General features: G+C 39.4%; 1 protein-coding gene across 2 annotated transcripts in view; it reads left to right on the top strand.

Moving 5' to 3' along the window:
• Positions 1–13323, top strand: part of CDC123 (cell division cycle 123) — a 51286-nt gene that overhangs the window by 19837 nt on the left and 18126 nt on the right. For both annotated transcript variants that reach the window (XM_018553721.1, XM_018553720.1), the window contains exons 7-8: positions 3111–3159; positions 11111–11186. In XM_018553721.1, coding sequence (XP_018409223.1) covers positions 3111–3159; positions 11111–11186 — 125 coding nt within the window. The remainder of the gene's footprint in view (positions 1–3110; positions 3160–11110; positions 11187–13323) is intronic.

Raw genomic sequence — 13323 nt, 5'->3', positions numbered from 1 at the left:
TAGCACAATATGGGGCAGTACTCAGCGTACACACACAATGCTCTACACATGCATTTATTCGCATGCAGATGGTGGGGGCAACGGGGTGGGCTTTAAGGGTTTTTTACTTATTTTTTTATTTTAATTTTTTTGCTATCAGACAGGGCCTAACAATCCCCTATGTGATAGATGGTGACAGGTTCCCTTTATGGATCCTATCCTCCAATACAGAAGATCGAGCACAGCATTCTGCTGGATCTCCTGTGCAGCCCGCCTTGTGACAGCTGAGACAGGAAGCACTGGGATTTACTGTCTCACTGATCACAGAGCAAATCGGGGAATGGACGTTCTCCACTCTGCATCCTGAAGTTATTTGCTGTGGTTCTGGGTCCCCCAAAAGATCAGGGGGATCCTGAAAACCATGTCAGGGAAGGGGGATGGCAGGACGGGGCAGACAAGCAGGCTGCTACAAGTGTTCAAGCGCCCAGATCACTTGTACAAAACGAGTGGCGACTCCCCTGCTCTACATTAACGCTTGGAATCGTGCACCCGTGTGTGTGTGTGTGTGTGTGTGTGTGTGTGTGTGTGTGTGTGTGTGTGTGTGTGTATATATATAGATAGATAGATAGATAGATGTGGAAGGTTGCAATTATTAAATGTCAGGTTGCCAATGAGGAGAGGGCCCATACATCAAACCTGTCTCTTCAACCATTCCATCACTTGTGCTTTTTGTGATCATTAGGATAGTCAATCTCCTTGCATTCATTTCTTCTTATCTTTCTTTTAATTTTTTTTTTAAATGACACCATTGTCCATTATTACATTTCAGCCAGCTACTTTATACGTTGTTTTATTCTGTTTGTACTAATCAAGCTACCAATTAAATCATTTTTGTGAACAGTAAACTGTTAATAATATGTCCTCTTTAAGGATTGGGTACACACCGCAATCACTGCAAATATTTTCTGGCACCCTTCCTCTTACAAGTTCTTCCAATAACCGAAACCTCGTCTGTGGAATTCGTAGTTGTGATTATCTAGCAGTTTCTGATCTGATAGGACATAAAAAGTGTATGCAATGTAGTAGGTGTTTTGGAATCTTTCTGGGATTAGGCCTAATCTATGTTATGGGTCATATGAAAGGATTAAAATGCTGCAAGTGCACTACTTTGAGTGCCAGGTGAATATCCTGGCAGATGTTGCTGGAACAACTCATGCAATCATGGGAAGATATCTCCTCACCTAACATTTTCAATATCTCCTCATCTATGGCCAGCATACCAGTGTGTAAAGTGAAGTTCAAAGCAATGTTACATTTTGAACACTGAGACCTTCATTGCATGCATTTGGACTTCTCCACTTTCATACTGTTCTTCACTCCTAGTTCAGAGATGAGCTTGTCCTTAGCGTCATGGCACATGCACAACACTGGTTGTGTATTTCAAATGTAAAATTGTTTTTTCACCATCTGATTTTTATGTATTTTTTTTTGCAAAAATCACAGGGTCTCACATTTTCTACCTTTTTTATTTTCACCTGGTAGTTCATCCTGTGATTAACATACTTACTTTCCTTTTTATGCCTACACTTATTTCTTCATTGTATCTATGGGGACATTCATGGTTGTCACATGGGCTGGACTTCAAACATGTCTGCCTTGATTCATCTCCATGACATGTTGGACTAGTAGTTTACATAATAAAAGCTTTTTGACTTTTTAAGCTCTCGGGAAGTGACAAAGATAGTGCATTTCTGGCAAAATCAACAGGTATTTTCTGTACTTACTGAATATGTTTTTAGCCTGAAGAGTAAAAGCAAATGTAGCCATATCGCATGCTTGGTCAGCGCTTTATTTACCCACCAGAAACGAGGAAAGGAAACCAAGTGTAAGCTCCAAGTGAGTCACAGACTACGCTATACCTGATCATACTGAGTATTGTTTTATACATTCAGTAACTGACTAGTCAACAGCTTATCTACAAATGGTATTTTTTAGTGCTGACAATAAATATAATATTATTTAATAATATTTGCAGTCATGCAATGTATTTTTAAATGCAATTAGTGTAAATACTTGAACTTATCTATTTCACATCAGCACTTCGACTGGGAAAGGGAGGGCCAGAACAAGAGTTGATCAGTCTTTTCTGTAGTGCATATGTGCCGACGATTAATATTTTAACAATGGGAAAGCAAGGTGAGCAGAGAGCTGACCTTATGACTGCGCTGCTGCTCCTACATTGTGCATTTAATTTTGTCCAGTGTTCTTGATCAAGTGGTATTGTTGACATCATCGAGGTCGTTTTTAGTTTGTTTTGCTTTTTTTGGGGGGGGAGGGGGGTGCTGCCCTGTCATTGATGCTAGGATCACAAAACCAGCTGCTTAGGTTGACAAAATATTTGGCATGTAAAACGGCTCTCATATATGTCTGTTTAGTAGTACCCATAGTTCAGCTTCAAAGAGCTGCAAGGTAAATTCTAGCCATGTTATCACCCAAGGCACTCCTTTAGATCACAGCAGAAAACACTTTTGATGTTTTTTTTTTTCATTTTACATATCATAGGTTTGTATGTTGACTGACCCTCTGTTCCCAGGAAATGATCCTGAAATGTGCACTGTTTGGGTCTAGTATACTGAACTGTATTACCAATGTTATTAAAGCAGTCTGTTATATTAAAACCATTTGTCATCCTACTTGTAATTATGTACATCTATCTTCAGTGTTTCAATTACCAGCTTGTGTAGCTATTGGGGAAGAAAGAGATATATATATATATATATATATCTATCTATCTAAGGCTGTAAGATGCTACAATTGTTGGCAACAGTTTAAACTGACCACTTGCATGTCAAGTACAAGTATAGATCAAGAAGAGTATATGATAAAATCCGTTAAAATATTTATTGTACTTGCCATTCACACTCTGTTGGAGGTACTGTTCAACTTTGCAAAGTTCTGTCTCCAAGTTGGCAAAAAGAAAATGTCTTCATTTTCACTGTGGCTCACCATCAGTGGTACCATGGTTCGATACTCCCATTGTATGCTTATAAACCATCATGGATGTTTTTTGAAAACACAAATGTCCTAAATATGTCTTTATATTGACAGCTTTTCAATGTTGTGACCTACAGGTTTATTCATTGCACAGATGATTCCCCTGACCCCAATGTAAAGTATGAGGTAAGCAAAACCATTTATTTGAATGTTTTAACCAGAAAGAATGTGTATGTGCACTGTCTTCTTTATGCTTGTGCTCCTTCTCACACATTTGTCAACAGTAGTAACTCTGTTTTGTGAAGCCTCATAAAAAGTACGATCCCTGGCTCTTCCTCAGGAGTTAGTTCATGACCTAAGGATCTCATCCTCCAGTGATGTGATATTGTTCTTGTCCTTTTTATTAGGGATGTTCAGATACCAAGTACAGGTACATTTCCAGCTACAGGACTAGACCTGAGAAAAACTCAATAGTTAGGAGGCAGTTGTAATTTTTAAGGAGCACATTGAGCTCCTGGGATTTGTGCATCCCTGTTTTAATGTATGATATATATATATATATTAGGGGGTGCGCGCATGCCTAAAATATTTTAGGGAAGGTTGCGCATGCCGGGTCTCATGGGGGAAAATGCCCAGTATCTGCGCATCCCTACTTTGAGAGATTTTAAAATGGACTGGAATGCCAGTGTTGAAAAGGGAATGGAAGGTAATATACCTGGAAATTATGGACTTGCAATCAGAAGTTATGATTTAGTTAGTTGATTATCATGTAACGAGCAACCTCTTTAGTGTTAATAAGTTCAACCAACCAAAATGCATTTTTGAGATATGTCCTGAGTTTAGTGTCACCTTAAGAACAACTTAAGAATCTTAAAGGACAGGTAGAAAAGTCAAGGAGCAACACTGCAGTAGGGCTTTAAAGATGTAAGATATGCCCCAATATAACTGTCAAGAAGGAAGGCTACTGCATTTGATTAAATTGCAATAGAATGATATATTAAATAGAGCTGCAGCTAACGATTATTTTCAAAATCGATTAGTTAGCCGATTATTAAGTTCGATTAATCGGTTAATCGGATAAGCAATAAAATACATTTTAAAAATGGCTCCAGTGATGGGACTACTAGTTTGTATTGAGATTGTAGTCCATCAAGCTTGGAGCGGTGGAAGTAAAAAAGGAAAAAAAAGTGTGGTGTGCAATATAGTGAAATTAAAAGTGTAAAATTATACAGCAATGAATGCAGAATGGCACCGGCTATAGAGGACTACAAATCCCAGCAATAGTACAATATACAGCGCAATGCAGAATATCACCAGCTATAGAGTATCACAACAAATCCTTATAGCTGGCGGTATTCTGCATTGCGCTGTATATTGTACTATTGCTGGGATTTGTAGTCCTCTATAGTTAGTGGTATTCGGCATTGCACCACTGTATAATGTATTATTGCTGGGATTTGATGTACTCTATAGCTGGTGGTATTCCGCATTGCGCTGTATAATGTATTATTCCTTGATTTGTAGTCCTCTAAAAAGCGCAATGCAGAATACCACCAGCTATATAGGAGTACAACAAATCCCAGCAATACATTATACATGCAGTGTATAATGTATTGCTGGGATTTGTATTCCCATGTATAATATAGAGCACAATGTACCATCAGCTATAGAGGAATACAAATCCCAGCAATACATTATAGAGCTCCATGTGTGGAAAAGTGCAGGCTTACCTGAGCAGTCTTCCAGCAACTTGTTTCTGAGATCTGGCCTGTCTATCTGCCGCTGTCATCCCCCCACATCTGCTCCTCCTTACTTCTTCTCCCCGCGTCCCTGTGCCGATCGTGGATGTGGGCGGTGAGTGTGAGGCGGGAAGGAGGTGCGGCGTGTAGAGCGTGGATGCAGGCGGGTCTGGCAGCGGTGAGCGTGAGTTGGGGAGGAGGTGCGGCGCGCAGTGTGTGTGGAGCCGTGAACAGGGCCAACTGATCAGAAGCCGATTAATCGATTATTGAAAAAGTTGACAACTTTTTCAATAATCGATTATAATCGATTATGTCGATTAGTTGTTGCAGCCCTAATATTAAACCCACTAGGTGCTCACCACATATTTCGAACAAGTACGGAAAACAGAACAATTGCCAAATGACAAATAGTTTGCTTACAGTGCTTATACCAAAGGAAGGAGTGCAGACAAACTGCACAGTGGCGTAGTAGTTAGCGCTTCTGCCTTGCAGCACAAAGACATGCTGGTAGGTTAATTGGCTCCTTTCTAAGTTGGCCCTCTATGTATGCATGTGAGATAGGGACCTTAGATTGTAAACTTGAGGGTAGGGACTGATTTGCATGTGCAACTATGTAAAGTGCTGCGTAAAATGTTGGCGCTACATAAATACCTGTAGTAATAATAATAATAATAATTGTACAGTTCCCTTATTGCCACAGATCAGCAAAGTAATACTATAAGTGATTCTGCCAGAAAATGTAAAAAATATATATAAATGGAGAATTGCCCAGTGTACAGTCAGGTTAAGGAAAAGCCTGGGAACTAGAGACTTTGGTGATATGTTCTTTTTATTGGGAAAGCAGAGTGCTACCAGAAATTTACATTACATTTAGATTTACTGACTTTAACCAGTTGACATCCGCAGTGTTAAACCCCCTTCCCATCCAGGCCATTTTTCAGTATTCAGCGCTGCGGTACTTTGACTGACATTTATTCCGTCATGCAGCGCTGTACTGAAATGAATTTTATACCCTTTTTTGAGGACAGATAGAGCTTTCATTTGGTGGTATTTATTCACCACTGGGGGTTTTTATTTTTTTACTATATTAAGGAAAAATCACCGAAATAAAAAAAAAAAACAGTTTCCCCTATATTAAATGATAAAACATTTATTATTACCCAATTTTTTGGTAAAATATAAAAGACGGGGTCACGTCGGGTAAAAAGACACCAAAAATGTCAAGCCTTAAAATTGCGTGCGCGCGCAAAACCGCAAAAAACGATAATACCCAAAATTGGCCATAGGCGACGCTTTAAAAGCTGTTACCGCTCATCAGTTTAGTGTTATCAGTGATTGATGGCCCTAAAATGATTGCTCTCACTGCGACGTTCGCGGCGATATGTAACATGTGTAGCGCAATTGTAATTTTTGCGCGCTAGGGCACTGGACGCGTATTTACGTTTATAGGCGCGTAAACGTGGGGGTGGGGGAGTTAAACATTTTGGGGGGGTTTTTTCCCCTTTTTTTATATGTGGCTTTTATTTTATTTTATTTTTTTATGTGTTACTTTTCTTTTTTTTTATTTATATTTTTTTTTTTGCACTTATTGTTATTGCTATTATATAGGGGGATAACAACCCCCTATATAATAGCAAAGGCACACTGACAGGTCCTCTTTATGGAGATATTAGGGGTCTCTAGGAGCACATATTAGGGGTCTCTGCAAACGAGCACATATAGGCGATCGGCGGGCTATGGACCCGCTGATCGCCTATATGTGAAACACCCGGTACCGGGTGTTCGCATTGGACGGGTCTTTTCTGCCCGTGCGTGCCCGCTAGGGGGCGCGCGCGAGCAGAAAAAAAATGCCGTCTGGCGACGGCAACCCGCGAATGCGACAGTGCCGTCCGTCCGTTTTTCTACTACGGGCGTACGGCAACTGGTTAACAAGGTCTTTGTTTGTAAAGTCATGTCCATATGTGGAAACTCCTCAAAGGATCTTCCTGAACATCATGTTTTTAATATATGAAAGTTGTCTTGGTTTGAAGCTACAGTGATGCATGAACTTGGTGGAACAGACCTAGTTTTCTCCTGGTAAAGGAGTAAGACTATATTGATCCCATTCACCACAATAATATGTATGCTAATTACAAGAACATGGACTCAATCTAGAAAAGATAGTTGAAGAACGTCACCAAAACGATAGTTACAGCAATTAGGTGACCATTTATTGAAGAATGATGTCCCTCATGTGCAAGTGGTTTCAGGGCCACACAAGGTCCCCTTCATAAGGCTCAGAGATGACAGTGTGAAAGTAATAAACCATAATTTTTATAGACATACCAATAGGGAAGTGAATTACAAGCCCCACCCACACTCCTTGGTGTCACAATTCGGCCATTTGCATTTAAATATGATGTAAACAGTAATACGAACACATAAACATAACCTGTGAAAAAGCAACAAAAGGTTGACATCACACATTTTGCATTATGGCCAATGGTAATATGACACTCAGATTTAGATGCTCAGCAGGTCCCTGTCACGGGACCCAGGAAACCAGACCACACGGAAATGCAGGTAAAATAAAGTTGTTTATTTAAAGGAACATAAATAAACATTCATCAGGGAACAGCATCAGTGAGGTCTGGAACAAGCTGGTCAAGTCCAATGCGGGTACATCTGCTGAGCCGGGATCACCTCCAAAGCGTGTAGTCGTCCAAGCTGGGATCATGTCCAAAGCGGGTACGTCTGCCGATGCCAAGAGCCAGAGAAAACGTCAGCCAGGCCAGATCATACACAGGAACACACAAAGGAACTCAGACTGCCAGAGATGCACCTTGGAGCACAAATGCAAGGGCAATGAACCTGCAGACTGATATAGTCAGGTGTTGCCACATCATCACTGTGCGACGCCGAGGCAGCAAGCAAGCGATTATGTAATCAGAGGTTATAAGAGACTGCAGTCTGCACATGTCCAAAATGGCTGCCACCATGCGGACAAGGTAAGACCTTGACAGTCCCAGAATAACGTGCTCTGTGTGCGGGGAGATCGTGGAGAATATTGCTGCTGTCACGGCTGCTGGAGAGAGCGTGATTGAGAAGAGCAGCTCCCCTAGGCAACAGGACGCCATGCCTCTCGGCAGCGTCCGTCATCTCGGAGAAGTGCCGTTCACCCCGCCCACTGGTGCATGCGCGGCGTGGATCCAGGGATCCTTGGGCTACTCTCTGCTCATGCGCCTTTTTCTTGTTCAATCTAGAGAAGGAACAAGCTTAGTTATGCTCAGATAGTCCTTTCTGAATTACTGTACCAACAAACTGGAATCTTACGTCTTTACTTTGTGGAATAAGGCCTTTGACATTAGCACAGCTGCATTGTGTACTGGCAGCCAGAAGGATTTTTTTTCTGGAGTTGCCTTTACATAATACTAGTTCAGTTTCTTTACGGCATTCTTGCTTTTGTTCAGTAAAACTAAATGCAATGCCAGTTGATTTAATAGAACTATCAAGATTTATTCCAAGCTGTAGGTATTCGGTTTAAATACATAGATACCGCTTAGGAGTTTAAAGAAATAATACATATTTGAAGTTTAAACTCGAATTCATTACAGGCTTTGTTTTTATCTCGGATATGTTACATTTGTTCTAATGGCATTGACGGAAGAAAGGAATTTTAGCAATTACTTCAATGATCAATTTTTGAGAATAAAATTGCTTTCTGGGAAGTTGAAGGTGATCTGATCGAGCTTTCACATTAGAAGTATGCATATATTTACTTCCTGCAGACAGGCAATCATGGATAGTGTTTTTTTTAGGCCACTTCCATTTCTAGCTCTTATTAAAGTCTCACACACTGTGACTCTCTGAAGTTGTATGACAAGTACAGCGTGAGCTTAAGTGACAATTATGGTTAGTGGAAGGAGATGAGGAGTTTGGGGATTAATTAGTACGTATGAGCAACATTTTAAAGGCGCACATCACTGCTTAGAAATGTGTAGCATCCTGACTGTTGTATTTGCAAAATTGTACTCCCCCCACCCCTGTTGTTTTAAATGCAAATGTTTCAATGATGGAACTTGGGGTACTATGCGATAGAGTAAAGGACCAAAAACAAAACAAAAAACATTGTAGATATTGTAAATTAGGGTATTGCTTCTTAAAAAATGCCTTCGCTCAAGAAGTAATTATAGGTTTATGATGCCCGTTGTCATGTTTTTATTTGTTCTTTAACCTGTGTTTTTGTCATGTGTTGTGCAAATTGGGAGAGATGTTTTCCCAAAAAGTGCAAGAAAATAAAAATGTGTATTTTTCTTTATTACCATTCATTCCTATAGGTCTGGAGTCATGCATCTACAAATACTGCATGTATTTTTACACTCTGCATTGCAATGCAGTCATGTGAAGATTGGGAGAGAATTGTAACCATAGCAGTGCTGAAAATGTATTTCATGTATTTTTCTGTTACCATTCATACCTTTAGGCCTGGAAGCATACTTTCTCCTGCTGAATATGCAAGGCCTTCCCTGAAAAAGACGTCATCTGAATGGGATGCTGTAAAACCTGGATATATGTATCAGCGTTGATGGTGCCTTTCCAGATACGCGAGCTGCCCATTCCATACACACTAATCCACCCCAATACCATCAGAGATGCAGGCTTTTGAACTGAGCGCTGATGAGAGGATGTGGCACCCATGGTTGCCAATAAGATTGTCAAATTTCGATTTTTCTGACCACAAAACAGTTTTCCACTTTGCAACAGATCATTTTAAATGAGCTTTGGCCCAGAGAAGACGGAGGCATTTCCGGGTCATGTTCAGATATAGCTTCTTCTTTGCATGATAGAACTTTAACTTGGATGGCACGGCAAACTTTGTTAACAGACGGTGATTTTCTGTAATGTTTTGTTTTGTTATCAATGTTGATCATTTGTCTGTTATGTAAAATGTGTGAAATTTTGGATCATTGTTAATAAATTATTAGTTAATAAATATATTTATAACACGTACTAAAAAATCAGCAAAAAAAAGACAGTGATTCTTTAAAGTATTCCTGAGCCCAGGCAGTGATGTCCATCACAGAATCATGCCTGTTTTTAATGCACTGCCATCTGAGGACCTGAAGATCTTGGGCATCCAATATTGCATTTTGGCCTTGTCTCTTGCACACAGAGATTTTTTCAGATTCTTGGAATCTTTTTATGATATTATGCACTGTAGATGATATATTTAAAGTATTTGCAATTTTATATGGGCAAACATTATTCTCAAATTGTTCGACAATTTTTAGATGCAGCTTGTTACAGATTGGACATGAATGGGGCATTTTCTGCTTTAACTACTGCATGTACAACACTTGTTCAAAGAATAGGATCACATGTATTGTACTGTTAAAGCCAAAACGTTTTTGTTTGGAATACAATGGAGGGATTAAAATGTTTTTTAGGTTTTATGACTGTTATTTACTCCATTAGGGTGATTTACTTGAAATTGTATTCATGTGACAGGCAACAGATCAGTAGAACGGGGGTTACAAGGAAAGCACAGATGGCAATAATAACTTTACAGGTGTCATAGCTTTCACTTAAAATTGTTTTAACTTAAATTTTACTTAAAATTTGTTGCTGTATCTCTCTCATTGAAGAGCTTTTTGTTACTTCTTGCTGACTGAGACACATAGAGCAATACAAACTGGGCAGAGAATCTAAACCTTCTCTACTCTGTCCAAAATAAAGTTTTTGTCAGGAATTGGACTTCAAGGACTTTTTATATTGAATTATGTTTAATTTTTAATTCATATTCCTATTGAATTCTTAGTGAGGACTATATGTTAGTATACACTTACAATAATCATATAATAAACATATAACAACATATATGTCAGTTTGTAATTATTTATTAGCTTTTCCATAGATTTTTATTTTTTTATTTTATTTTTACCATGTACATCATCGGCAACTGCAAAAGAGTATGAGAACGAATGCAGTTTTTAGCCCTATTTAAATGTAATTCTTTAAAAAGCAGACTTATTTTTTTAAAAACACTTTTGTTACTTTGGTAGACTTGAGGGCAAAGCTTTTGAGCAAAACCATAACTTTTAAGACATATCCTTACAGAAAGAGAACTTTAGAGACTGACAAAATCTTATAGCAACCAAACAGAAGTCAACTTTATTATTCTGGCTTCAATATACAGTACTATTGAAATGTAATTGGTTAACATGTGCAAGTGTGTATCATTGCTCTTTGCACTTTTGTGTTAATTGTGAGCATTTTACCAAGTTATTTGCTCCATGGTTCTGAATATGTGTAGCATTTTGTAGATGTTTATCTTTTGTAAACTACACATTCCACATGTGCTTAATAATGGACCTGTTATAATGGCTGTTATTTAGATTTTTTACTTTCATTCCCTTTAGCTTGTTCTAAGGAAATGGTGTGAGTTGATCCCAGGTGGAGAGTTCAGATGCTTTGTTAAGGAAAACAAATTAATAGGTAAGCGTCTCCAAAACCATAACGATAAACTATGCAAGTAATGCGTAACCTTCTAGAGATCGGCACTACATTAAGTTTGTTTTTAAATGTTTACTTTTGGGGGTGGGAGGGGTGAGGGGAACTCCTCCCCTTGGCTCTGTCATGTGACTGGAACTGAGCCGGAGCCTCCCTTGACTCTTGTGAGCAAAAAAGGCCATAAGCACTGCAGGGCCGTGCAACACACAAAAAAAGTCAGAAGTAGTTGCAACACCCTCAAGATACCTAGGGCAGTGTGGACCTCACCCCCGAGGACAGATAGTGTCTCTAGTGAAAACTAAACCATGGGCTGTAGCACCACATGTGGAAAGTGTGAAATTCTTAACCAATGTAATGTTGATTATATAAATAGACCTTTTAGCCTGGCCAGGAACTAAGAAATTCTCCCTAACATTGCTTCTGCTCTGAGCAGCATTCAAGTGAATCCAGTGAGATGCCGGTTAAGAAAACATTGTTTTGGTGTAAGAAAAGGCTTTAATGTGAAGAGATTTTCAGGCTTACAGTTTAAGGGCCTGTTCACATGAGTTTCAGGTGCGGATCTGCAGACGCGGTGCTATGTGTTTTGCCGTGTTTTTGATGCGTTCCAGTTTTTTTTAAAAAGCGTACGGATCAGGTCAGCACAGAAAACGGACGTTGTGTGAACAGGCCCTAACTGTATGAAAACCCTAACTATCAAATTCTCTTATTTGCTCTCTTTCGGTCTGTGAAATATGCCATTGGAACCATTATGTTATATATGTACCTTCAGGGGCTGTTCACACAATGTCCGTTTTCTGTGCTGACCTGATCCGTACAGTCCTGCACTAAAAATGCATCCCAATGTATCCCTATGTGTTTTATGGGCTACAGTTCTCACATGCGCAGTCCGTTCAGGTTACGACAGAAAAATACTGCATGTCACATTTTGTACGGTCAGGAAACGGTCCGGAAACGCAAAAAGCGCCAAAAACGCACTGCAGCTAACATACTGACAGCCCCACTCCAGCAAAAAGTTTTTTTTTACTGGAACGCATCAAAAACGCGGCAAAACACATAGCACCGTGTCTGCAGATCCGCACCTGATCAGGACCTGGAACTCATGTGAACAGGCCCTCAAGGGACACTAAACTCAGGAGTTAAATCTTAAAAATGCATTCAAGTACCTTTTAACTATTAACAGAAATGTTTCTTATTTGTGCATCACTCAAATCATCTCTGAATTGGTGCTGACAATTTCCTTCCTTTTGGAGTGTGGCTACTTTTGTTCCCCATGGTCCTTGTGTGTGTTGTAAATTAGCCACCACTCCATGCTCACTCCTGTGATGGACTACAATCTCAATACAAATGATTTAACTAAATGTGAGATTGTAATCTATCACAGGAGTCAGCTTGGAGAGGTGGCTACTTTACAACACACACAGGGAACACTTGGAACAGTAGCCACCCTCTAGATGGAAGGACAGTGTTCGAATACAGAGATGATCTGAGGATCTACAACTCAGTGATACACAAATAAGTTGCATTTTTGTTCGTAGTTAGGATACTTGAATGCATTTTAAAGATTTAACTACTGCGTTTAGTAGCACTGTAAGTGCAAAAATTATAATCAAAACAACACTATCCCCTTAGCAAAGAAATCCCACATTAGGAGCTGTCAGCTGAACAAGGAAACCCAGGAGCTGAATTCATATAGTTTATACACTTGTTACTTATTGCGAAACTCCTTCTCCACTGTTCGTTTATATAAGTGCAAAAATTACCTGTTGATCACATGTCCTATGCGAACTTCTTATCTCAAAGAGCCTGTGTTATCTCAAAGAGCCTGTTTAGATATCCTGGTTCTTATCTTGGACTACAAAATAATTAGACTTTATGTTGTAGAGATCTGAGAGTGAGTGGTTGAGTAGTTCAAAAAAAGACACTAGGTGGGGCTAACACCACTCAGTCCACAAAAATGCTGTGTGTCATCAGCCCACAATCGGGCTTTAAAAAGTAACACCATCATAGTGCATTTCTAGCAGATTAACAGATGTATTTTGTACTTGGTAGTGTCTTTTAAAGGGATACAGTATAGTGAAATGTGAATATTGTAATGGATGATGTACTGCATGGGGTTTTTTTT

Source organism: Nanorana parkeri, unplaced genomic scaffold (assembly GCF_000935625.1).
Source record: "Nanorana parkeri isolate BGI_ZX_2015 unplaced genomic scaffold, ASM93562v1 scaffold128, whole genome shotgun sequence".
Taxonomy (NCBI): domain Eukaryota; kingdom Metazoa; phylum Chordata; class Amphibia; order Anura; family Dicroglossidae; genus Nanorana; species Nanorana parkeri.
Note: the sequence above shows the minus strand (reverse complement) of the source record. Positions and strands in the feature narration are given on the sequence as shown.